This window comes from Peromyscus maniculatus, chromosome 8 (assembly GCF_049852395.1).
Source record: "Peromyscus maniculatus bairdii isolate BWxNUB_F1_BW_parent chromosome 8, HU_Pman_BW_mat_3.1, whole genome shotgun sequence".
NCBI lineage: Eukaryota > Metazoa > Chordata > Mammalia > Rodentia > Cricetidae > Peromyscus > Peromyscus maniculatus.
In genome coordinates this window covers 54334749-54359590 of record NC_134859.1, presented here as the reverse complement: position 1 = coordinate 54359590, position 24842 = coordinate 54334749, and the positions used below count along the sequence as shown (strand labels likewise).

Sequence of the window (24842 nt, the reverse complement as noted above, 5' to 3'; positions counted from 1 at the left end):
TTCAGAGGCAGAACTTTTGTTTGCCTAGCATGCACGAAGTTTAACCCCAGCAAAGATCTTTTAAAAAGAAAAAGGCTGGGGTTGATGGTACGAGCCTATAACCCCAGCACCTGGAGGGCACAAGCAGGCAGATCTCTGTGAGTTTGAGGCCAGGTCCACATATCAAGTTCCAGGGTAGTCAGGGCTACCCAGTGAGACTATCTGAACAAAGATAAAAGGCAGGGCTGGGGGGCTAAAGAGATGGTTCAGCAGTTAAGAGCATTTTCTGGGGCTGGAATGATGGCTCAGTGGTTAAGAGCACTTGTTGTTCCTGCAAAAAACCAGGTTTGACCCCCAGCACCTGTACCTCCAGTTCCAGGGGATCGAATGCCCTCTTCTGACCGCCGTGGGCACCAGGCACACACACTGGGCACATATATACCTGCAGGCAACATTAAATAAAATATATGTCTTAAAAAAAAGATAGCTTTGTGAGTTCGAGGCCAGCCTGGTCTACAGAGTGAGATCCAGGAAAGACACAAAGCTACACAGAGAGAACGCTGTCTCAAAAAACCAAAAAAAAAAAAGATAAAGCACTTGCTGCTCTTCCAGACAGAGGACCAGAGAGAGGACCAGAGTTTGGTTCCTGGCATCCACATCAGGCGGCTGTCAATCACTGTTAAGTCAGGTCCCAGGGACTCAGGTGCCTCTGGCCTCTGAGCTGAGGCTACCTGCACAAGCGCGCGCGCGCACACACACACACACACACACACACACACACACACAAAAAAAAAAAAAAAAAAACCTAAAAACAGGAAATCTTTTTTTTTTTAACAAAAATATATAATATTTTAGTGAAGTAGTTTTGGGAGATAACCAGTGGTCACATGGCCACAAATATCATCAGAAGCCCTCACAGCTATAAGAAAAAGTGCTCACTCCCCCAGCGCACATGGGAAAACTGGGGTGGTACAGAGAAGCAAGACCCCTGTGAAACGCTGCCACAAATACCGATGAAGTGTTCCCTAAAAACTAAACAAAACCGAGAAAGAAATAAAAGGCGTTGGAGTAGACACTGACGGAGTTGGGGGTTCCTCATTTCAAACCACGATGTGAAGAACCTCTTTTTTAGTGATCTATGCTGGGAAAGAGGTGGTATGCTGGTTAGATTTGTCAACTCGATACAAGCTAGAGTCATCTGGAAGAGGGAATTTCAACTGAGAAAACGCCTCCATTAGATTGGCCTGCAGGCAATCCCACTGGGGGCGTCTTCTTGATTAATGATTGCTGTGGGAGGGCCCAGAACAGAGGGGCGGGTGCTAGGTTCCTGGGTCCAGAGCCCGGTCCCCCATCCCTGGCACTCAGGCCTGGGTGGATGCCTGTCCACTTCTGCTTTCCCTGGCTCTCAGAGGCCTAGGCCTGGGGTGCCACTGCGGTCGCCTGCTTGCACACGACCGACCGGGCGCTGGACGCCTCTGGCTTCTTGCACTGCACTCCGGGGAGGCTGGAGTTTAATCACACAGTGTCCGGCTTCCTGTCCTCGTTCGCCCCCCTCCGGCCCGCTTCCCTGGCCCCTCCCTCTCCCCTGGCCCGATCCGCCCACCAGCTCCCCCTCCCCATCCCTTGGGTCCTGGGATGGGGGGGCGGTGAGGCAGGCACAGCCCCCCGCCCCCATGGCCGCCCGTCGGAGCCAGAGGCGGAGGGGGCGCCGGGGGGAGCCGGGCACCGCCCTGCTGGCCCCGCTGGTGCTGAGCCTGGGCCTGGCGCTGGCCTGCCTTGGCCTCCTGCTGGTCGTGGTCAGCCTGGGGAGCTGGGCAACGCTGTCTGCCCAGGTGAGGCCCTCGGCAATACCCTTCTCTGAGCATATTAGGAGCAGAAAGTGCAGAGAAGCAGATGGGGGCCGGGAGGGCAGAGGGCCAGGGGATCGGAGAAGGGGTGGAGGATAAGATGTCAAGAGGACAGGGTGACGCTGCCTCCCTCCCAGCAGGAGCCTTCTCAGGAGGAGCTGACAGCAGAGGACCACCAGGAGCCCGCTGTGAGTAGGTGTGGATGCTGTGCGCAGGATGCCAGCATGGAAAAATGTGCCCGAGTTGAGGCTTTGGCTGGCGGTGACAGCTGTGTGTGCGTGTGCGTGTGTGTGTGGTGTGTGCATTCAGCTGTATGTGCATGAAGACTCCCGCGTGCTCTCGTTTACAACCGAGTGTGCGGAGTGAACCAGCCCACGTGGGTACGTCTGTGTGTGAGAGGGTGATCTGGGTGTAGGGAGGTAACTCTTAGCACAAAAGGAAGAGTTGTGCTACCTGAGTGGGAAGTGCTGATTGGCTGTGAGTGAGGTGAGCCTGAGAAATCGGAGCCTGGCAAGGCTCTGTGAAAGATGCTATCACCTGTGTATACATGCCGGCTGCCTGTGCCCCACCTCCCTCCGTGTGTGTGTGTGTGTGTGTGTGTGTGTGTGTGTGTGTGTGTGTGTGTGCAGGGTGCAGGCTGTCCGTTGACTGAGGCTGAAGGCATTAAAGTCCATCTGGTTCCCAGCCTCACTACCCAGGTTTAGCCAACCCTGAGGATCTGTGTCTGTTACTGGCTAACGGTCCTTCTGGCAGGCCCTATGTATGGCTATGTATGGCCAGGAGGTCCTGTTTGAACCCTGCCCTTGATTCCTAGGAACTGAATCCCCAGACAGAGGGAAGCCAGGATGTGGTGCCTTTCTTGGAACGACTAGTCCGGCATCGAAGAAGCGGTGAGCATCCATCCTCGTGTCCCATCTCAGGAGGGACAAACCTGGCTAGTCATTGGTTCATTCACTGCTTCGCCCTTCACAACCGTCTATGAAATGAGCAGGCTAAAGCTATTATTTTCATAGAGAAACTGAGGCAGGGAGCATGAAGGAGACACAGAGTCAAACAGCTAAACAGCTGAGAATGGGCTCTAGGAATTTTAGCTCTGCCTTCCAAAGCTGCTTTTGCTATATGGACTTGCTTCCTATGGACCCTACCACAAATGGCCAGGAGTTTGAAAGACTCCTGGAGCCTCCAAGGACAAGGTGGAAGAGTCTGAGGCCTGGGCATCCCAAAGCAAAGACTTCTATGAATCAATGGTACATTCCTATATATCCAAGTTCAGATGGATGAAATTGTCCTGCTTTGTACCTGATATCTCTGTGTGTGTATGTGTGTGTGTGTGTGTGCATGTCTCTGTGTGTGTCTATGTGTATGTGTGTGTCCATGTCTCTGTGTGTGTATGTGTGTGTGTCCATGTCTCTGTGTGCATGTGTGTGTGTGTGTGTGTGTGTGTGTGTGTGTGTGTATGTGTGTGTGGTGGAGATAGAACCCAGAGCCTCTTACATGCTGGGCAAGCACCCCACCACCAAGCTGCACCCCTCCCCCGGTGTGATTATTAATTAATAGCCACCATTTGCTCTCACAAGTACCCCAGTTTGGATGATAAATTATGCTGTCACTGTTTATGAAGGAAGATGAGGTTTAAAGTATGATGGCTAGGAGTCTGGAGAACACTAAGGCTGCCAGGGTCCTGAGCAGGGAGAGAGGCTGGGGGGCTGGCTCCTGGCTCTCAGAGAGGTCTCTCTGCTGACCTCTCTTTATTCTTAGCTCCTAAAGGCCGGAAACCGCGGGTTCGCAAAGCTATTGCTGCACATTATGAAGGTGGGTCGCCCCTTAGGAAGGGGGGTCGCCCCTTAAGAAGGGGGGTCGCCCCTCAGGAAGGTGGGTCGCCCCTTAGGAAGGTGGGTCGCCCCTCAGGAAGGGGGGTCGCCCCTTAGGAAGGTGGGTCGCCCCTCAGGAAGGTGGGTCGCTCCTCAGGAAGGGGGGTCGCCCCTCAGGAAGGTGGGTCGCCCCTTAGGAAGGTGGGTCGCCCCTCAGGAAGGCGGAAGTGGTGGCAGAGGGCAGAGCAAGTCTCACCAACCTTTCCTGTGTCTCACAGTTCATCCACGGCCAGGACAGGATGGAGCGCAGGCAGGTGAGACCCCCATCTCCACCTCTGAGCTTCTCTTGACCCATCAGAGCAGCATCCCCTGCCCCAGAAAAGGGTTCCCCAACCCTCTTCCTCCCTGTGTCCAGCCTAGGAACCCCAGAAACCAGTTTATGAAAGTCCTCCAAGTTCTCTTGTGACCCTGGCATGGCGGGTCAGGAGAGAAATAGGCGGAAAACTCCCGCCCTTCCAGAACCCAGGCTAGCCCCTTTCCAGAACCCAGGCTAGCCCCTTCCCAAACCAATGGCCCCAGCTTTTTCTTCCTACCCTCAGGCTTTGCGAAGCAGTCCCCACGATCCTTTCCTTTTTTCTCCGTGTTCCGTGGTTTTTCCTGCTGTGCGACCGTTGTTTCTCCAAGGGTTTCTAGTCTCTGCCCATCTCTATTGCCTCCCTTAGAACCCCAAACTCAGCTCTGCCCCTCCCCATCCTCAGTCTCCTTGCCTCCCCTCTTTGTCCACCTACGCTGCCCAGCGAAGCCCTCCTGAATGTACAGATCCTCTCCTGTCGCTTTTCTGCTGAGCTGCCTGTCCCTCTGCTATGGTCTCAGCCTCACTTCCTGGCACTTGCTTGTGGGGCTGACACTCCTGGGCCCTGGTGTGTCTCTTCTGGACTTTGAGCAGACTGTTTCCTCGCCTGGAGCATCCTTCCACTGTGTGGGCGTGGAGACAAGGCAGGAGGTGGCCCAGCCCAGGGTGTTAGCAGTAGAGGAGCAGAGCTCTGGAGGTCCGACAGGTGGCTTCAAGATGCAGGGTTTGCTTGTGGGTTCCATGACAACGGCCAAGAGAAATGGAGGGATAATAAGTAGCATGTATATTGTTTTCTTTTGAGATAGGGTCTTGCTACTCCACCCAGGCTGCTCTGAAACTCAGGTGACCCTCTTGCCTCAGCCTCCTTAGAGGCTGGAGCTATACGGGCTTGTTGTGCCTCGACACCTGGCTTGAACAGCACTGAGAATGATAGTGCCTAAGTCTGGATCGGCCAGCAGGGAAATAGGTTGTACGTCTAACAATGACCACGGGGAGAAAATGGTTAGTAAAGTAGATCTCACCAGTGGGTGGTGAGAAATGGTCATGGGGTTGTTATTTAAAGCAACAGGATGAGATGAGACACCAGAGGAGAGAAATACCCCAGAATGAAGCTGGGCAGAGGGGGGAGCCAGCGAGGAGATGGGAAAGGAAGAAGCTCAGGCAGGGCGGTGTCCTGAGAGCTCCGACGACCATGACAGGCAAGAGGATGTGGCTGTCTGTGCAGAAGCAGCTGAGAGGTCACGAGATGAAGACAGAGATGTGACTGCTGGGCTTGGTGACTAGCGTCAACTGATGACCTGATGGGTGACTTCAGCGTTGTGACTAGGAGAGCAGTGTGGACTGGGCAGAAAACAAGAAAAGGGGGTGAGAGACAGTGACAAGAGAGAGAGACAGCGGGTAGGTAAAGGGGAACGGCCGGGCGGCGGTGGCGCACGCCTTTAATCCCAGCACTCAGGAGGCAGAGGCAGGCAGATCTCTGTGAGTTCGAGGCTAGCCTGGGCTACAAAGTGAGTCCCAGGACAGGCTCCAAAGTGACACAGAGAAACCCTGTCTCGAAAAACAAAACAAACAAACAAAAAAAAAAAGAGGGATGAAGGCCAAGGAAAACCTGTCCTTCTAATGAGACTATCCATCCTAGTGCTTTTGGGGTAGGCACTGGGACTAGCTGGAATTATCAAATCCCTACAACTACCTTAGCAGGAAGATATTCTGATGACCTCTACTTAGTAAATGAGAGTTATATGCTCTGAGATCACAGCAAAGCTAAGTGGTGGAGGCCGTGAAGGCCCGATTCAAAGCCGGTAAGGACATGCTTGGGTGCTGAACACAGTCTTCTTGAGAAGCACACTTGTTGGTGTGTGGATGAAGCTGCCCATAGGCCAGAGCCCAAGAAGGTGGAAGGGATGTTTCTAGAAGCAAGGACACACATCATAATGGTGCCAAAGGAACACATGAGAAGAGGTGCTTGGAGGTTTTGTAGGGGGAGATGAGGAGCCCCGGCCTAAGGATGGTTAGGGACACAGGAGCAGGGGTCTAAGGAGATGCTACAAAGCCCAGCACTTGGTAGGGGCAAGTGAGTTGCCAGGTAGTCTTAGACACCCTTTGAAGGGTTGTAGTGGTGACGTGAGTGACCTTGGGACCATTCACATTCCCGGGTACACCGTGCCCTTTGGCCACAAGCAGACTTGCCTGAGCCGGTCTGCACCCGGTTTACCTGCTTCTCTTTCCCCTCCCTGTTCCAGGCCAGCTCTCGTCACCTTAGCAGAGCTCATTTCTTTGGGCACTTTCCCAGGCATCTGTTCCTTAACATACATGTATCCGGAGCCTGCTGTTTCCCGGGGACCAGGGACCAGAGCCGAGGTGCTTGCTTCAGGATTCCCTACAGAGGAGTAGCAGACAGTCTATAAATGTGTAATTACAGGGCTGGAGGACAAGGACGACAGTGAGGTAGCCCAAGATACACGGCGCTGCACAGGAAGACAGTGTTCCAGTGGAGTCAGGGACTCATCCGCCCTTGCAGTAGCTTGGAGGCCTTCCGAGGCTGTGAAGCCTAACTGTGTGGTGTTGAGAGAGTCAGCAACCATGCAAGGCCAGGCTTTTCCAAGAGTCTGATGAGGTTGAAAGTTGTAGGAATCTCAGCGGGGCTGAGGCAGAAAGTCCTCTAGAAACGTGGGGGTGTCCAGTGTTTTGATACTGTCACATGATGATGTCCTCTACAAACATACTGGACCACATTCGTAGCTCCTCTGGGATGCATGGGACCCCCCTGAGGGCTGTAGAATGGACATACCTCTAAGAGACATAGGCTGGGTTATAAGATTGCGGAAGACAGATGGCAGGCGGGTCACAAAGAGAAAAACGGGGCTTGATCTCCAGTGACCCATCACTGAAATGCAGGGAGAAGCAAGCCCAGGTCTGCAGTTTGGAAACAGTAACTCAGGGCTTTGTTTGGGAAATGAACTTCAAGAGGCAAGGGTGGAGACCGGGGTTCCAGTGAGGAGTCCCAAGGAGACCAGACTGGGGAGAAAAGGGAGGAGTGGGCAGGGCCGTTCAGGAGCAGGAATGGTAGGAAACTGTGATCACCCAGCAAACCGGGTATAGAAGAGACCAGTGAGACCATGAGCCACGTGTGGGATGTAGATAGTGGAGCGAGTCCTCCTTCACCCTTCTGGGGGAGGAGGTTAGTTGTTTGGGTGAAGGAGGGCTCTGAGGAGCCTTTAGGGCTGGACTTAAAGGACTGTGCTAACTCAGGTGAGTGTGCCCAGGAAGAAGCACCCCCACTTTTTTCAGTGTGGTGGGAGAGCCAGCCTAGGACCCTACACAGGCTAGACCAGCGCTCTACCATGGGCCTGCGCCCTAACCCAGAGAGTTACTGTTTACTTGAAAAGGGACAAGAAATTCAGGCAGGGTGGTACCTACTGGGATCCCAGCACCTTGAAGGATGAGGCAGGAGGATCACAAGTTCAAGTGCACTCTAACGACTAGGCAGCCAGGGCTACAGGGTGAGACCCTCTCCCGAGCCAACATTAAAAACCACAAGTGAGCCTGGCAGTGGTGGCACACGCCTTTAATCCCAGCACTCAGGAGGCAGAGGCAGGCGGATCTCTGGAAGTTCGAGGCCAGCCTGGTCTACGAGTGAAATCCAGGACAGGCACCAAAACTACACAGAGAAATCCTGTCTCAAAAACAAAACAAAACAAACAAAAAAAAACCCCACAACAACCCACAAGTGACCAGAGCAGAGGAGGAAGACTAGGAACGCCGAAGACTGAGTGCTCGGGGTCCTGAGACCCAGGCAGCCTATGGACCTAAGGACTCCTCTCTTCCCACCAGTGAGTCCTAGGCCCAGTTCCAAGTGCTGGGAATACAGACCGGGTGAATAAGACAGCTGTCCTTGCCCTTGCCGGGGAGTCACACCCTAGAGGGGATAAATAAAAAAGGTTTCTTATTTTGCTGACTGCCAGGGAACGGGCAGGAGAGACAACAGAGGCGGGTTTGTTTGCTTGTCTTGTGTTACTTTGTTTTGTCTGAGACAAAGTCTCAGTTTGTAGCCCATGCTGGTTTTGAACTCAGAGACTTTCTCAATCTCCCAAATGCTTGGATTATAGACCTGTACCACCACACCCACCATTACCACAGGAGAAGCCAGAAGGTGGCTGTCCGGAAGAAGTCCTGGGAAGAAGGAAGGACATTATAAAGCCCCAGAGGTGGGGTGGGGGGAGCTTGGTGAATAGCGAGAGATGGGAAGAAGGCCAGGATGGTTGTGGTGGGTGAGAGTGTCGTGTGGGGAGTCAGTGAGACTGGAGAGGTAGACAGCCTTGGAGGCGGGGTCTGGGAAGCCATGGACACTGGGCTCTATGCTTACTAATTCTGTTTCAATTTTCTTTTCATTTGTTTCCTTGCGTTTTCCTAGACAGAATTTCTCTGTGTAGCCCTGGCTGCCCTGGCACTCACTCTGTAGACCAGGCTGGCCTCGAATTCCCAGAGATCCGTCTGGCTCTGCCTCCTGAGTGCTGGGATTAAAATCATGCGCCACCGCCACCACCCCCTGGCGGGGATTTCTTTTTGTTCATTTTTGGTGACAGAATGTAAGGCAAGCTAGCTAAGGGCTTTAGCACTGAGCTGTATCCCCAGCCCTTTCCATGGTATAGTTTTTGGTACAGCTTTATTGAGATAGATTTCACACTCCATGCAGTCTGCCCATCTGTACAACCCAGTGTTCTTTAGTCTCCTGTGACTAGACTAAAGTACAGCCTAAGGTGCAAACCACTAATCGCCACAAGCCCTGACTCATGCCTTTAACCCCAGCATTTAGGAAGCAGAGGCAGGCGCAGGCTGGTCTCTGTGAGTTTGAGGCCAGTCTGGCCCATGTAGTGGGCAACCTGTACAGCCAGGATAGAGAGACCCTGTCACAAAACAAAAATAACAAAACCCCACAAGCCCAAGTCTGGTAAAGTGGCACATAGCCATAATCCCAGCACTTGGAAGGTAAGAGGAAGAGTATCAGGAATTCAAGGTCATCCTCAGCTGCCAGCCTGACCTACAGAGACCCTCTCTCAAAAAATAATAGCAGTGATAAAAAGAGGAAGAAAAGGTAATGCATCCTTTAGCTGTCACCTTATAGTCTCATCATGCCTAACCTCAAGCAATGGCCCACTCGCTGTCTCTGTAGACTGCCAAATGCAGGCATTTCCTCTGCTCGGGAGCGTACAATATGCATTTCTTTCACTTAACATTGTTTTCAAGGTTTGTCTACGTGATAGCAAGCAACTGTTCTTTATTTCCTTTGATAGCAGAGTAATACTCAGTGCATAAGACTGCCACATTTGTGCATCTGTTCATCAGCAGATGGACAGTCAATGTCACTTTATTCTTTTCTTGTTTGTTCGTTTTTGTTTTTTTGAGACAGGGTTTCTCTGTGTAGCTCTGGTTGTCCTGGATCTCACTCTGTAGATCAGGCTGGCCTTGAACTCACAGAGATCCGTCTGCCTCTGCCTCTTGAGTGCTGCGATTAAAGGCGTGCGCCACCACCGCCTGGCATATTCTTTTCTTGTTTTCATAAGATATTTTAAATTCACAGCCCATGAGTCTGTGTCCTGTCACTCATTTCTTTTTATTGACTCAAATAATGCATGTCTGTGTATATACACTCTACTATATAGTCAAGAGACAAGCAGTAAAGACAGATGAAGTAAAATGTAAAATCCCCAACTCTCCTGCTTCAGAACTATTCTTTAATCTCCCAAGATGCAATCACCAGTGACAATTTGCCCTGAAACTTTCTGGTCACCTATGTTAGATCTCATCACACAATACCTTATTATCACTGTGGGCTTCATAGGGGCCATGGCTCCTCCCATACTCTGGGCCACTGATACCCTCTTCTGGGTAAGGTGGAATATATGTGTATTATGGAATATATATGTATATATATATATTTTCCCCAATGGATTCTTGGGGAGTGTGGAGGATTCTTGTATTCTTGTAAAGGGACTTTTACTTATCCCTAAACATCCACATTCAGGTGTCGATGGGACCGTGAGTGGCTGGGAAGAGGCCAAAATCAACAGCTCCAGCCCTCTGCGCTACGACCGCCAGATCGGGGAATTTACAGTCACCAAGGCTGGGCTCTACTACCTATACTGCCAGGTAAGCTCTGCCTGGCTCCACGGGCAGAGCAGTGGCGAAGGGGAGAAGGACGGGGCCTCGGAGGTAGGAAGGGGGGCAAGGTATAGGTGGGAGAGGGAGCCTCTGGATTTCTAAGGAGATTGGAAATTCAGACGAGGCAGGCAGCGGCCTGGACCTTGCTGGTCCTCTTTCTGTCCAGGTGCACTTCGATGAGGGGAAGGCTGTCTATCTGAAGCTGGACTTGCTGGTGAATGACGCGCTGGCCTTGCGCTGCCTGGAGGAGTTCTCAGCCACGGCAGCAAGCTCCCCGGGACCCCAGCTTCGGCTGTGCCAGGTGTCTGGGCTGCTGGCCCTACAGTCCGGGTCTTCCCTTCGGATCCGTACTCTGCCCTGGGCTCATCTTAAGGCTGCCCCCTTCCTCACCTACTTTGGACTCTTTCAAGTTCACTGAGGGCTCCTGCTCTCCAAGACTCCCTGTACCCACACAGCTCCCGGAGCACTGCGACCCCTGACCCTGAGCTCCAGTCCTGTCCTCTCCTCCAAAGGCAGCCGGGGCTTGTTCACGTGTTTTCCATCCCACCGAAACATTCCTGTTCTTCCTTAACACCCCATCCCACCCCAGCTGTCCACCTCCCTAGCTCCCAAAGCCCCACTTGTCCCTGATCGCCCCTGGCCCCGGCCCCCCAGGACACTGTGTTTACTGACTGTGCATCAGGCACTGAGATGGGCTGGACCTGGCAGCAGGAAGCAAAGAGCCTGGGACTGGGCCAGAAGTTCCCAAATGTGAGGGCTAAGAGCCTTAGACAAGCCCCTCCCTGGATCCCTGTGGATTTTGAAAAGATACTATTTTTATTATTATTGTGACAAAATGTTAAATGGATATTAAAGAGAATAAATCATGATTTCTCTCTTCTTTGGGGCCCAGAATAGCTGAAAGTCATGGGAAGGACGTTTGGGCATGTAAGCTACAATTTTGAGTGGAAATCACAAAGGTATCAGAAAAACAAAACCACCTGGTCCTCTCCGCTCAAGGTACTGCAGAAGCAGTCTCATTTCCCTAACAGGCGGACTTCCTCCTGCAGGGGGAATCCCTGGCTGGGAGGAGCAGGAGCCCTTCCTGTTGGCGGCCTTAGAAGGCTCAGCAGTTCAGCAGGTGCTGGCACAGGCCCTCGCCAGGAGATGGGGTGGCAGCTAGCCTGGAAAGGGGCTCAGAGCCATGGGAAGGACTGCGGGGGCCAGGCGCACGAGCCGGGCCCCTGGGCCTGGGGAGCGCCGCAGTGGCTGGGGGCTTGGGACTCTATTCTTTTGTCTCTTCGTCCGTCCGGAGAGCCTTATGTAAGAACTCTTCTTGGGAAACAGGAAGTCCAGCTTGCCAAGTTCAGCACGGGGAGTAGCAGAGGCCTGGTTCCAGCACGCCCGGCCCAGCCTTAACCCCAGCTCCCTGCCAGCTTCTTGTCCCGGGTTCTCTTCCCTGCTGGCCCCTCAACCCCTTTTTTTCATCTCCAGTCACCCCTAAGGAGCCTCCCGAGAGATCCCGTCCAGGCCCGAGTCAGAGGCTCTGCCCCACTCACCTTCGAAAGCTCAATGCTGCCCAGTTTATACCCCTTCCCTGCTCCTGGCACCATGCCCCATAACCAACCGACCTTCCCTCCTCCAACTCAGGGGCCGTCCCTGGGCTCCTGAATGCTGGCCGCTCCTTCTGGGTGTCACAGGCCGCTCTGTCCTTCCTAGACAATTGGCACCAAATTCTCCCGAGGCTGGGAGTTGGGGTGGGGGGCAGAGTGACACCAGCTCTACAGGGTGGGCCAGGGGTACTAACAGCACCCCGAGTCTGCTTTCTTCCTCTCTCCTTTTTATTCTCCAGTTCCTTTTTATTTCTCCCTTGCGTAACTGCGCTCTTCCCTTCTGTGCCCTGCCTGTATTCCCACCCTCCCGGCCACCTCATTTCTGAGACCACGGCTGTGGGCAGCATCCCCAGCTCATGCCAGCCTCATCTCCAGGTAACATGGGGGGCTCGGTCCGAGAGCCGGCCCTCTCGGTTGCTCTCTGGTTGAGTTGGGGGGCGGTCCTGGGGGCTGTGACTTGTGCTGTGGCGCTACTGCTCCAACAGACAGAGCTGCAAAGTCTGAGGAGGGAGGTGAGCCGGCTGCAGCAGCGGAGTGGAGCCCCTTCCCAGAAGCGGGGAGAATGTCCATGGCAGAGCCTCTGGGAACAGGTGAGTAAGGGGGGAGGGGAGACTTGGGGTGAAGGAGGAATGGCAGAGGGGTCTCAGGGCCTCTCAGTCTGCAACATTTCAAGTAGGTGCAAGAGGCAGCCCTGGATTCGGAAGTCAAGGGAACAGCCATTCCAGGAAGATAGACTGTTACAGATTGATACTTCTTGTAGCAAGAACACCCTGCAAGGGAGTCAGTGCCCAGAGCAGGGGCCTAGGACAGGTGCAGAAATCTGAGCTATTCCTCGCGTTGGGGAGAGCTGGGGATGATGGCTGTCTGAGACCCTTGTGTCTTTAGTTAAATGACCCTCTTTCCCGAGCAGAGTCCCAGTGTCCTGGAGGCCTGGAAGGATGAGGCGAGGTCTAGGAGGCGAAGAGCAGTGTTCACCCCCAGGCACAGGAGTGAGTGAGCCCTGGGCTTCAGCGGGGGCGGGAGGTGATCCGGAAGTCTGGGGAATGCCCGACCAGAGCTGAGGTGAGGGCAGAGGGTGGACTCCAGGGGCAGGTCAACACCGCTGTTTCCTCCTTCTCTCCTTAGAGAAGCACTCAATCCTGCATCTTGTTCCCGTTAACATTACTTCCAAGGGTGAGCACTATTTTAAATAATGGCATTGTGGGAGGGCACCAACCAGGAACTGTGGAGCTGGGGCCAAGAGAATTCTAGAAAGAAAAAGGGGGGAGCTCATGTATCTGAGTGTAAAGAATGCTGACCTGCCACGATCCTCACCTGCAGTGGACTCTGACGTGACCGAGGTGATATGGCAACCAGCTCTTCGGCGTGGGAGAGGCCTGGAGGCCCAAGGATACGTTGTCCGAGTCTGGGACACTGGAATTTATCTGCTCTACAGCCAGGTAACCCCAGACAAGCCCTGGGGCCACCATGTGGGCATGGAGGCTGGCTTGTCACCTTCTTTCTTATGGACCTCATACTGAGGGTTCCCCTGGTCCCTCTGTTCACCCCACACTTAGAAGAGCCCCTCCTTACTGCCTGGCTCCTTATCAGGGCTCCCGAGGCCTCCCAGGACTGAATTTTGCATTTCTGGTTTTCTTCAGCATCTTCTCCCTCCCCCGACAGGTCCTGTTTCATGATGTGACGTTCACCATGGGTCAGGTGGTATCTCGGGAAAGCCAGGGGAGACGGGAGACCCTATTCCGATGTGTCCGAAGTATGCCCTCAGATCCTGACCGGGCGTACAATAGCTGCTACAGTGCAGGTGAGAACTCGGGGGTCCGTAGAGGGCTGCTGTGAGCACAGCAGGTCACATCAGCTCAAGCAGAGCTGATTCGAGCCGGGGAACTGCGAAGAGAGCTGGGAACCCGGGTGTAGAGGCAAATCCAAAGAATAAAGAGCAAGATGCCCACGTCCTTACAGGGAGAAAAGGGACGAGCCTATGAACCACAGGGTTCACCCCTATAATCACAACACTTAGGAAGCTGAGGTGGGAGGCTGGCCTGAAGTTCAAGGCCAGCCTCCAGTACAGTGTGAGGCTGTCTCAAACATGAAACAAGGGCCAGTGAGAAGGTGCTTGCTCCATCCCTCACACTTCACTGCCTGAGTCTGATCTTACAGCCCACAGAGCAGGAGGAAGTAACTGACTCACAAGTTGTCCTCTGATCTCCACACATGCCCATGTCCGCCCCCCCTCCACACAAAGAAAACATAAATCAAAATGGAGGAGGAGCCGAGTGTGAAACATCTGAGATCTCGGGTGCTGCCTGTGTTTCACTGAACATCTGTTCTCTCATCTTTCCCCTCAGGCGTCTTTCATTTACATCAAGGGGATATTCTGACGGTCAAAATTCCACGGGCAAACGCGAAACTTAGCCTTTCCCCGCACGGAACCTTCCTGGGGTGTGTGAAACTGTGACCGTGCTGTCAGAGGGGGTTCTGAACTGAGAAGAGCACTGTGGGCCCGTACTGGAGGCTGCAAGGACTGGCCAGACAAAGGACAAGCAGATGGTCAAGAAGGGATCTCCTTGGGTTTGAATCCGTGACTCTTGTCCCTCCCTCTGCCTTCCCCCCTCCCCCTCCCTGGGCTTTGACATAAAGGATATTAAAAAGGTACAAGATTTTGCGTTTATCTCCCACCCAGCCCCAAATTCTTTTGTTGTGTGTGTTAAGGGGGTTTCCGTGGACTGTGCCAAGCCTTGTCCACTCCACGGAGTCCACTGGAATGCATCCAGAACAGCACCACCATCTAGCGGCAGCTTGAGGAAGGAATACAGCCTCTGCTAGGGAAGCCCGGGGCTCTTGGCCACGCCTCTTCGAGTGCCCTCCGCTTCAATTTCCAAGAACCCCGTTTTCACTTCTATTGTGTCCGAGTTCTTGTTACCATCTAGAAAAACGCATTTATGGTGCGTCGATCTGCATTGCCTTTCATGCTGCCCATCCCCCTGGTAAACTTCCAAGCTGGGCATGGTGCTTCAGGTCCTTAATTCCGGTGCTAGGAAGGCGGATCTGCATGAGTTCGAGGTCGGCGTAGTCTGAGAAGCAAGTTCCAGGCCATCCAGGGTTACATGGTTGAGACCGACCCCCCCCCCCCCCCCCCCCCGTCTCAAACAAACCAAACAACCAAAGACTGGACTGGTGTCCGGCTAGTTTGTATGTACTGCACGCCCTGGCAAGCTGGCCGTGTCTCACCCCTTAATCAAGCCCTGCTGAAAGTGAAAAAAAAAAAGTGAGTGTCGCCCCCCCCCCCCGGCCTGCCTCCGTTTCCCCAAGCGCCAGGCCTCTCGGGCCAGTTCCCGTAGGCGCCCCGACGTGCAGGCCGGCCACGCTCTGGGAAGCCCACTGGATCACCCCAAGCTCAGGCCACGGCGGGGTTGGGGGGGGGGACGGGGACCGGGGAGGACTGTATGGCTACGACGTACAACGTGAGGCCGGACGCGACACGCCGGCGTAAACGAGCGCGCGGCGGGGCTGCCACGCGCGGCGAGCCGGGCAGCTGTGCGCAGGCTCGGCTGGCTCGGCCGAGGGCGGGGCCGCACGCTCGCGGGTAGGCGGGGCCGGGCGGCAGGAGCGGGCCGCGCCGGCGCCGCTCGCCGGGTGTGACGTCCTAATTCCGCGCCGCCAGCGGCGGTGGGCCTGGGGCTCGCGGGAGGGGAAGCAGGAGGAGGAGGAGGAGGGGTGGCGGTGGCGGTGGCGGAGGCGGAGGTGGAGGAGGCTAAAGCCGCACCGGAGGCGGCCGCGGCGGGGCGGCGGGGCGCGCGGCCCGGAGCCTTGGCATCGTGTACACTGAGACGGCTCCACCTGAAGACATCAGGAGTGGCGGGGTCGCCGCCGCCGCCGTCCGAAAGATGAGCCGGAAAGCCTGAGGCGGAGACAGCCGCCCCGGGGCCCGTGTGGCCGGCTTCCCCCGCCCCGGTGAGGACGCCCCTGCCCCTCCCCCCGCCCTTCGGGGGTCCCCTCCACGCCGGGTCTTGGCTCGCACCTAACTGGGCCCAGGCGGCCCTGTAAGGGACTTGAGACCCGTGTGTGCCGAGCCGCCCCTCGGTTCCAGAACCGTACCGGGGCCGGGGAGCCGTCGGGTCCCCCGGGATGCGGCTGCAGACGGGGTGGGCTGCCTGGTTCCCACCGCTTTCGGTCTGCCCCGGCGCCTTGATTCGGTCGCTAAGCAGCGATTGGGTTCACTTCCAGATTTCTCCGCGATCTTCCCCTCTTATCACTCTGTTTCCTGAGCCGTAAACCTAGCAGCACCCTTCCCCACACCTGAGGCGTATGTGCCTCCCTCCCCCCATGTCCTTCCAGAGTGAAAGGGAACTTACCACTCGGGAACAAAGTTTTCCTGGTGAAAGTTGTCTTCTTCCCAGATACCCATATCAGGATTCCCGTGGAGCCCCTTTCCTGAGCAAAGTAACCCAAGACTTGCCCTAAGGACACCCATAGTGGCCTTCAAGTGGAGCCTGGAAATACTGGGCTTCACCTACGGAGCTTAGAAGTGAAATCTCTCAGGTCTGCCACTTCGTCATTTCCCTCTGCCTCTCCCCTGGGCGAGGGAAGCAATGGCAGGCTCTGGAGGGCTCCCTGTGGACCAGGTTAGCCGAGAAGAGCTGAGATTAGGAGTATTTAGATTTTCTTTATTTGTATCTGAAATCAGAGGGGAAATGCTGAGGAACAGTTATCTCGGAGGGAGGAGTAGGATGTTCTGATTCTGACATTCAAACCTTTTTTTTTTTTTTTTCTTACAGAGTACTGGAAGATGAAAGAGACTATACAAGGGACCGGGTCTTGGGGGCCTGAGCCTCCGGGACCCGGCACCACTTACTCAAACCCCAGACGAGAACGTCTTCGTTGGCCCCTGCCCCCTAAGCCCCGGCTCAAGTCAGGTGGCGGATTCGGGCCGGATCCTGGGTCAGGGACCACAGTGCCAACTAGACGCCTCCCTGCCCCTCGGCCCTCTTTTGATGCCTCAGCTAGTGAAGAAGAGGAAGAGGAGGAGGAGGAAGATGAGGAGGAGGAAGTAGCAGCTTGGAGGCTACCCCCTAGATGGGGCCACCTGGGGGCCTCCCAGCGTCCTCGCCCTCTCCGACCCTCTCATAGAAAAACCTGCTCACAGCGCCGGCGCCGAGCCATGAGAGCCTTCCAGATGCTGCTCTACTCAAAAAGCACCTCGTTGACATTCCACTGGAAGCTTTGGGGGCGCCACCGAGGCCGGCGGCGGAATCTGGCACACACCAAGAACCATCTCTCACCCCAGGAAGGGGGTGCAACGCCACAGGTGCCATCACCCTGCTGTCGTTTTGATTCTCCCCGGGGGCCACCCCCACCCCGGCTGGGTCTGCTAGGTGCTCTCATGGCTGAGGACGGGATGAGAGGGTCTTCACCAGTGCCCTCTGGGCCCCCCATGGAGGAAGATGGACTAAGGTGGACCCCAAAATCTCCTCTGGACCCCGACTCTGGTAAGGTGGGAAATGGAGTGGGAAGGGTGAAGAGCCTGGAGCACCAGGAGTTGGTGGCTGTGGTGAGAACTGGGCCTAAGGACAGCAGAGTGAGGCGTCCAGGAGAAACGATCTCATTAAGCCTTCATTTGAAAGGCCGGGTTCTGGCACACACCTGTTATCCTATCGCTCGGGAGGAGGCTAAGACAGGAACAGTGGATCAAGGCCTGGCCTGGCCTGCAAAGAGAGCTCCTATTCTGTGGGAGTGGGGGAATCTAATTTTGAGCAGGAATGATGCCTGGAACACAGGGAGAGGGAACAGACCCTTAAGTAGCTGTCCTGTGGTCTTCAGTACAGATGACAAAGGGAGCCATGGTTTAGGAAAATCAGTGTTGTCTATTCCAAAGCCGCCTTCCTCTTGGATTAAGGCTTATGCACATCTCCACAGGTTACTCACTGAGCTTGTGGAATGTGAGCTCTACAAGGAGGATAAATCATCTGTAGACTTTAATATTTTTATTTAGAATATTTCCTCTTTGGCAAACTCTAGCCTAATACTTTATCATCCTTATTAATGAGTCTTCTTTACACTGTACTTCATTGGGGGTTAGGCATGTATTGGTGGCGGGTATTTTTGAAATCTCTCTGAACCCCAGCTGTCTGCTTTCCTGCTGCTTGTGACTGGGAACGACTACTCTCTTTCCTTCTGGAAACTCTGGTGGTCCTTACGTTAGGCTTTAGGGGTTTGCGTTCCATAAGGTTTATATTGCTAGGTCCTGCTTCAAGTCTGTTCTGTGCTCGTATTTGTATGTAGCAGTTCTTTCCCTTGGGCTGATTTCTCATTCCTATCCTTTTTCCATGCTTTACAGGCCTCCTCTCATGTACTCTGCCTAATGGTTTTGGGGGACTATCTGGTCCTGAAGGGGAGCGCAGCCTGGCACCCCCTGATGCCAGCATACTCATCAGCAATGTGTGCAGCATTGGGGACCATGTGGCTCAGGAACTTTTTCAGGGCTCTGACTTGGGCCCTGTGGAAGAGGCAGAGCGGCCTGAGGAGAAAGCGGGCCAGCATAGCCCCCTGCGGGAGGAACATGTGACCTGCGTGCAGAGTAAGCCTTTAGAGGACTTCAGTCTCCTTTTGGCCAGCTCCTAGATCAGAGTCGAAAGGCCTCACCCTGCTCTTCTCTCCTACCTCTCTTCAGGCATCTTAGATGAATTCCTGCAGACCTACGGTAGCCTCATCCCCCTCAGCACTGATGAAGTTGTAGAGAAGTTGGAGGACATCTTCCAACAGGAGTTTTCCACACCCTCCAGGTGAGGTTTGAAGGCGGGTGCCCTTTGAGGTGGGGCTGGGACCTTAGGGAGGGAGGGAGGGTGGTTTTCCTCCTCAGGGTGTATGTGGGGTAGAAAAGCTACAGCTGTGAGAGAGGGAGGGGCCGCAGACGGAGTGCCGAGCCTGTGAGACAATTGGAGGAGCCGTGAGACACTGAAAAGTTTATGCCTGATCTTTCCTCTTTCTGGGGAGCGGGAGACCCTCCAAAGGACTTGTGACAAGAAAGAACAGTTGGTTTGGAATCTTACTTTAGACAGTTGTGGGCATTTCTGTCTGCCCATCCCCATTAGCTCTTGTATGAGCTGCAAACCTTTGGCCTATTCAGAAAGAGTCTGGTACTGCAGTTGATCCAGTCCTACCAGCGAATGCCAGGCAATGCCATGGTGCGGGGCTTCCGGGTGTCCTACAAAAGACATGTGCTCACCATGGATGACTTGGGGACCTTATATGGACAGAACTGGCTCAATGACCAGGTAAGAGGAAGATGAAGGGCTTGAAGAGGCTTTTGGAGAGTGGAGCCTTTGCATGGGGGGACCCTGTATCCATACCACACCCTCCAGAGCAAGTTGCTTTCCTCTTTTTTTTCCCCAGGTGATGAACATGTATGGAGACCTGGTCATGGACACAGTCCCTGAAAAGGTAGGTCCAACCGGATTTTTTTTTCTTTTCTTTTTGATCCAGGGTTTCTTTGTGTAGCTCTGGTTTTCCTGGAACTTGAAGTGCAGACCAAGCTGGCCTTGAACCGAGAGATCCATGTGCTTCTACTTCCCCAGTGCTAGTATTAAAGGCCTTTGCCACCACCTGGCACCAAAGAGATTCTTTAATTCCCAGAACTTTTGTAATTCTTAGCAACTTTTTACATCCCCTTTCATCTCTTCCATTTTACATAACTAGGGTCTGTGTTTTGGGAGGAGGAGGAGTAAGTGGTAATCGGTTTATTTATTTTTTTTGTTTTTCAAGACAGTCTCTGTGTAGCTTTGCTCCTTTCCTGGAACTCACTTTGTAGCCCAGGCTGGCCTCGAACTCAGAGATCCACCTGGCTCTGCCTCCCGAGTGCTGGGATTAAAGGCATGCGTCACCACCGCCCGGCTGATTTATTTTAAATCCGTAAGCAAATCTTTAGTGTTTTAGTTACCCCCAATAATTGAGACAGGAATTATCTGTAAGAGAAAGTTAAAAACAGTTCCATGTCGGGCAATGGTGGCCCATACCTTTAATCTCAGCACTCAGGAGGCAGAAGCAGGGAATCTCTGTGACTTCAAGGTCAGCCTGGTCTACAAAGTGAGTTCTAGGACAGCCAAAGCTGTGAGGGAAACCCTGTCTCCAACCAAAAAAACAAACAGAAGAAAAGAAAGCAAACAAAACCCCAGCTCCACTTTCCTATTAAGTGAATTAGAGTGGTAGTTGTTGCAGCCATTCACTTAGGCCGTTAGCAACTGGCCTGTGGGTTGGGAGCGTGGCAGGGATCTTTGTGGGCAGCTCTGACGTCTTTGAATTCTACCCGGCTCTTTTGTCTCCTTGGCACAGGTGCATTTCTTCAACAGTTTCTTCTATGACAAACTCCGTACCAAGGGTTATGATGGGGTGAAAAGGTGGACCAAAAATGTGAGTCATGAGTTCACAACTACTTGTGCAGCACCTTGTCTTAATGTTTTAAGAGATTTGCTTTCTTTGAGCCCTTTCCCCAACCCTGGTCATCATTCTGCTAAATATTAAATACCTTGTGTGCCAGGCACTATTGTAGGAACTAAGGGTACAATATTAAATAAGGAAATGATCTTGCCTTGATGGGATGAGGGTAAGTTAAATCTCAGCTAGTCATCAAGTGCTGTGAACATATTAAAACAGTAATGAATGGGACAGCGTAAGAGTAAGAGGTGCTTTAGGTTGGGAAGAGGTCTTACTGGACTTAGTAAGGCCTTCCGTATCTGAATGATAGGAGTCACCATGTGTAGTCTGGGAACCAGTGCTCTAAGCAAAAGGAACAGCAAGTGTTTGAGACCCAGATAGAAGAAGAATATGCTTGGAACACGGTGACTAAGGTAGAATGATTGTGAGGCGTGTAAGGTAAGCTGAAAAGATAGATTTACTCTGGGTACATTGAGAAGCCGTTTTAAAATGAATTGCATTTCTACCGTGTGGATGTGTGTGCCATGGTAGGCATGTGGAGGTCAGAAGACAGTTTACAAGAATCAGTTCTTTCCTTCCATTACGTGGGTTCCAGAGCTCAAACTCAGGTAGTGATGCTTGGGGAGGCCTTGCCCTGTTGAGGCGTCTTACCAGCCCTAGTAGACTAGAATGCTTCATGTGTGCTGCTCCTGTTCCGTGATGGGATGGAAGGGGAAGGGAGTCCCGGTGAAGTCGCTGGACTGGAGTGCCAGAGGGGAAGATGGGAGGGGATTCCTCTACGTTTGATTTGACATGTAGAACCAGTAGACTTTCCTGGCAGTTGCATGTGGGAGATGAGGAGAGCAGTGGAGGATAATACTTGGGTTTGGGGCCTAAGTAACAGGAAAAATTGGGCCAGGAGAAGGTTTGGGGTGGATTCCAGAATTTCTGTAGGTTTATTTGCCCAATCTGAAAGGCCTGGAAATCTCTACAGCGACAAAGGAACATTGGTTCTAACACCCATTTGCCGGCCTGCCTCCTGTCACCTAACACTACCTCCCTACCTCTGTCTCCTGTCCCCCCCCCCAAAAAAAAAAATTAGCTAGAACTACAGCTGTGCAGCACTCATCACTGGACTGCCGCCCTAGCTCCAGTTGTAATTTTTGTGCTCAGCTTTACTCGGACCTGGTGAGCCTCGTTTCTTTCGGTAGAGGCGAGAGTGACCATGTAGTGAAAACTCTATCCTTCTGTATACCTGAGTTAAATATTTTTGTGCGTGGGTCAGCGAGATGGCCCATCAGGTAAAGACACTTGCTGTCAAGCCTGATGAATTGAGTTTGATCTCTGGGACTCATGGTAGAAGGAGAGAATCAACTTGTCCCCTGACCTCCACACATATACCATGGCATGTGTGTCCCCTCCTCCCAATAATGAACATAAAAAAATGTAAGTCTGTCCTGTACTGTTGCTTACTTCTGTGACCTTGAGCAATTGCTTGCCCAATTGGCAGTTTTGTCTTGAATGACACACGAAATTGTGGTAGGGTGACTACAAACATTAACTGAGCATTTCTTTCAGACCATGTGTCCATGTGGATAGTGACTGGTTTACTCCCTATAATGAATAAAGACAGGTACTTTTGCTCTCTTCCTCAGATAAGGCAACATATAGAAGGTTAAGTAGCTTGCTCATGGTCACCTGGACCAGTAAGTGTAGAAGCTAGATTTCAACCCTGGCAATGTGGCACCAAAATCCTGAGTCTATTTTGTTTTTGCTTTAATTATTATTATAAGGTGTGTATGAGTGTTCTGCCTGCATGAATGTCTGCACCACATGTGTGCAGTGCCATAGAGGCAAGAAGGGGCCATTGAATCCAGGAAACTTAAGTTACAGATGGTTGTGAGCCATCATGTCGGTGCTGGGAATTGAACCCAGGTCCTCAGGAAGAGTAGCCAGTGCTTTTAACCTGTGAACCATCTCTCCTGCTACAGAGTCTGGGTTTTTACCTAGACTTTTTCCTTTAATGCATGAATACCTGGCACCAGACAGGATCTCGTGTAGCAAAGGCTGGCCCTGAATTCACTCCTAGTTTTCCCAGCTGCTGGAATTACAAAGCACATGTATATTCTGATACTATTCTTATTTCTAACTTTCTTCTTCACCATCAAATATCTCCACATCAGCCAGGTGTGATGGTGCATGCCTGTATTCCAAGTACTAAGGAGGGAGAAGCAGGAGGATCTCTGAATTCAAGTCCAGCCTGGTCTACATAGTGAGTTCCAGGACAGCCAGGGCTATGTAGAGAGACCCTGTCTCAAAAAACCAACAACACAAAGCAACATCTGTACTAGAGAGATACCTCAGCCTGTAGAGTGATTATGAGGACTTGAGTTTGATCCCTACCTAAAAAAGCCAGGCCACCTGTAGCGGTAATATCAATCCTGTGGAAGTGGAGATAAGAGGGTTCCTGGGACTTGCTGTCCAGCCTGCCAAGCTTACTCGTTGGGTACTATGTCAGTGAGGGACCCTGTCTTAAACCAAAGGTCAACACTCAGGAAGGACACTGTCAGACCTCTGGCCTCCATATGCGTGGCACACATAACACACACAGAGAATCTCAGCAACAGGGTAGGTGTAACACAGTCGTGCAGTGCTCGCTTATCATGTAGGAGACCCTGCATTGTATACCAAGCACTGCTTCCTTGCCTCACCCCCCACCCCCCCCAAAATAAGTATTAACTTCTGAAACTGAGCCTTCTCTCACAATCTAGGATCTGTATTTTATGACTCCTTTGCCTGTTCCATATTCTCTCTTTAGAATCCTCATTGCAGTCAGCAGAGTTTTCTTTCTGTTGTTTCTGACCTCCAGCACTCTCTCTTCAGGTGGACATCTTCAATAAGGAACTACTGCTAATCCCCATCCATCTGGAGGTACACTGGTCCCTCATCTCAGTTGATGTAAGGCGGCGCACCATCACCTATTTTGACTCACAGCGCACTCTGAACCGCCGCTGCCCTAAGGTTTGAGGAGGTTGTGGGAAAACAAGTAATAAAGATAAAGATGGAGGGCAATCTGGGAACAAGGCATCCAGGAAGAACTGTGGGCTTGGAGTCAGAAGAGTGCCAGGGGCATGGTGCTTGCCACCAGTATACGCTGCATTCGGCTGGTAAATGATGAAAGTATCACTTTCTTTTCCCCTGCCCACATAGCATATTGCCAAGTATCTGCAGGCAGAGGCTGTAAAAAAAGACCGACTGGATTTCCACCAGGGCTGGAAAGGTTACTTCAAAATGGTGAGTTTCCAGAGGGAAGTGGACTCGTGTAATGGGGAGGGTAGTGGAGAGGAGGCAGAAAGTGAATTCATAACCTCTGCGAGTCTCCAAGTGGACGACAGGTTCTTGCTTTCTCTTCCCTAGAATGTGGCCAGGCAGAATAACGACAGCGACTGTGGTGCCTTTGTGTTACAGGTAAGCAGTGATGGGGCCGCCTCCTCAGCTCGAGTCAGTGGCTTAGGGGTTGTTGGTAGTTCGTGCCTCACTTGGTTCTGCCAGACTGTAGAGCAGGTTGTACCTTTATGTGTCAGAGCACAGAAACCCTGATTTCATCGGTGTTCTCCAGGCCCCTCTCCATCCAGAGTTGGGACTGGTTCTCTGGCTTTGGTCCTGATAGAGAGGCTTCCCAACATCCTCCCAACTCAGTGTACTTTCTCCCACTGGAGACTGGACCAAATATGAAGAGTGTTTCAGCCCCAGGCTACTAGACACTAATGCCAGTCTGGATGAGAAAAGGGTTTCTGTGAAATGTGTAGCACAGGCCCTGACTTGGGAGGTGTGCTCAGTCAATGGTTCTCACGGCCTGCTTTGTTAACACCCAGTACTGCAAGCACCTGGCCCTGTCACAGCCATTCAGCTTCACCCAGCAGGACATGCCCAAACTTCGACGCCAGATCTACAAGGAACTGTGTCACTGCAAACTCACTGTGTGAGCCTCAGACCCCAGACCCCCAGCGACTAATGGGCAGGGGACAAGGGAGACCCTTCCCCAGAAACTCCAGTCCCTTTCCTCTCCCCACCCAATTCCCTTTGGATTTTCATATTTAAATGTTTTGATTTCTGTATTTTGTTCTCTTTGCAAGAATGTTGATTTCTGATGGGAAGGGAGTGGCCACATAAGAGTCCTTGTCTCCCTCTCTAGAGGAATGTTGCCTTGTGACCTAGATGGAGCACCATTCCTCCTTCCATGTTCAGGGGGCAGGAAAACTGTGGGGTGGTGGGCGGGCAAAGGGATTACTGCCTGCCGGATGTTCAAACTTTTTTTTTATATAAATATATATATAAAAATGCCACGGTCCTGCTCTGGTCAATAAAGGATCCTTTGAAGATACATAAGTGGTGGTATTCCTTGAGGGGCCTTAAAAGAGCGGATGTGCTCTATCTCAGGCCTCCCAGCTAGTGCTGTTAGCTGCCCCGTTTTCAGGTCTAAGATCTCAAAAGCCGGCTTTCTATATGTGCCAATACTTCATCATCCAAACAAACCTCCAGGGCAGCCAGCCTGGCAGGGGGCCAGAAGAAGAGGAATCAAGCCTCAAAAATAAAGGGAGCCTGAGAGTGCGGGGAGTGGGCCTAGAACCCTGACAGCATACCTTTAGCCTTTTAGCCCAGAAATGGGTTCCACCCTTTTTCCCTCCAGCTA

At 52.7% G+C, this 24842-nt stretch overlaps 3 protein-coding genes across 6 annotated transcripts; all 3 read left to right on the top strand.

Moving 5' to 3' along the window:
- Window positions 1–1312: 1312 nt before the first annotated feature.
- Tnfsf12 (TNF superfamily member 12) lies at window positions 1313–11020 on the top strand. Of its 2 annotated transcripts, none has more exons than XM_076542702.1 (7): window positions 1313–1811; window positions 1964–2014; window positions 2641–2716; window positions 3585–3638; window positions 3916–3951; window positions 10015–10139; window positions 10318–11020. In XM_076542702.1, the coding sequence occupies exons 1-7, from the start codon at window positions 1653–1655 to the stop codon at window positions 10567–10569; spliced, it is 753 nt and encodes a 250-aa protein (XP_076398817.1). In that variant the 5' UTR covers window positions 1313–1652; the 3' UTR covers window positions 10570–11020. The 2 variants fall into 2 exon arrangements, with proteins under 2 accessions (XP_076398817.1, XP_006973497.1); XM_006973435.4 differs by having other exon boundaries at window positions 1315–1811; window positions 1967–2014.
- A 299-nt stretch (window positions 11021–11319) lies between these two features.
- On the top strand, window positions 11320–14418 carry Tnfsf13 (TNF superfamily member 13). 2 transcript variants are annotated; one of them, XM_076542703.1, is made up of 8 exons: window positions 11320–11453; window positions 11983–12118; window positions 12229–12333; window positions 12654–12732; window positions 12869–12916; window positions 13064–13182; window positions 13406–13544; window positions 14089–14418. In XM_076542703.1, the coding sequence occupies exons 1-8, from the start codon at window positions 11335–11337 to the stop codon at window positions 14196–14198; spliced, it is 855 nt and encodes a 284-aa protein (XP_076398818.1). In that variant the 5' UTR covers window positions 11320–11334; the 3' UTR covers window positions 14199–14418. The 2 variants fall into 2 exon arrangements, with proteins under 2 accessions (XP_076398818.1, XP_006973500.1); XM_006973438.4 differs by lacking the exon at window positions 11320–11453 and having other exon boundaries at window positions 11460–12333.
- Window positions 14419–15433: 1015 nt separating this feature from the next.
- On the top strand, window positions 15434–24538 carry Senp3 (SUMO specific peptidase 3). 2 transcript variants are annotated; one of them, XM_006973437.2, is made up of 11 exons: window positions 15434–15694; window positions 16519–17229; window positions 18078–18317; window positions 18411–18522; window positions 18867–19014; window positions 19133–19180; window positions 20069–20146; window positions 23033–23170; window positions 23360–23443; window positions 23567–23617; window positions 24025–24538. In XM_006973437.2, exons 2-11 carry the CDS (start codon window positions 16530–16532, stop codon window positions 24133–24135), a joined length of 1710 nt encoding a protein of 569 aa, XP_006973499.1. In that variant the 5' UTR covers window positions 15434–15694; window positions 16519–16529; the 3' UTR covers window positions 24136–24538. The 2 variants fall into 2 exon arrangements, with proteins under 2 accessions (XP_006973499.1, XP_076398813.1); XM_076542698.1 differs by having other exon boundaries at window positions 15689–16282.
- Window positions 24539–24842: the final 304 nt, after the last annotated feature.

Excerpts from the sequence above, each read along its gene's own strand:
- Senp3 (XM_006973437.2), top strand. The coding sequence starts at position 16,530 with ATGAAAGAGACTATACAAGGGACCGGGTCTTGGGGGCCTGAGCCTCCG. Across the intron at positions 20,147-23,032 it reads TGAAAAGGTGGACCAAAAAT|GTGGACATCTTCAATAAGGA; the intron begins GTGAGTCATGAG and ends CTCTCTCTTCAG. Across the intron at positions 23,171-23,359 it reads TGAACCGCCGCTGCCCTAAG|CATATTGCCAAGTATCTGCA; the intron begins GTTTGAGGAGGT and ends CTGCCCACATAG.
- Tnfsf13 (XM_076542703.1), top strand. The coding sequence starts at position 11,335 with ATGGGAAGGACTGCGGGGGCCAGGCGCACGAGCCGGGCCCCTGGGCCT. Across the intron at positions 12,733-12,868 it reads GTTCACCCCCAGGCACAGGA|AGAAGCACTCAATCCTGCAT; the intron begins GTGAGTGAGCCC and ends TTCTCTCCTTAG. Across the intron at positions 12,917-13,063 it reads CGTTAACATTACTTCCAAGG|TGGACTCTGACGTGACCGAG; the intron begins GTGAGCACTATT and ends CCTCACCTGCAG.
- Tnfsf12 (XM_076542702.1), top strand. The coding sequence starts at position 1,653 with ATGGCCGCCCGTCGGAGCCAGAGGCGGAGGGGGCGCCGGGGGGAGCCG. Across the intron at positions 3,952-10,014 it reads ACAGGATGGAGCGCAGGCAG|GTGTCGATGGGACCGTGAGT; the intron begins GTGAGACCCCCA and ends ATCCACATTCAG. Across the intron at positions 10,140-10,317 it reads TCTACTACCTATACTGCCAG|GTGCACTTCGATGAGGGGAA; the intron begins GTAAGCTCTGCC and ends CTTTCTGTCCAG.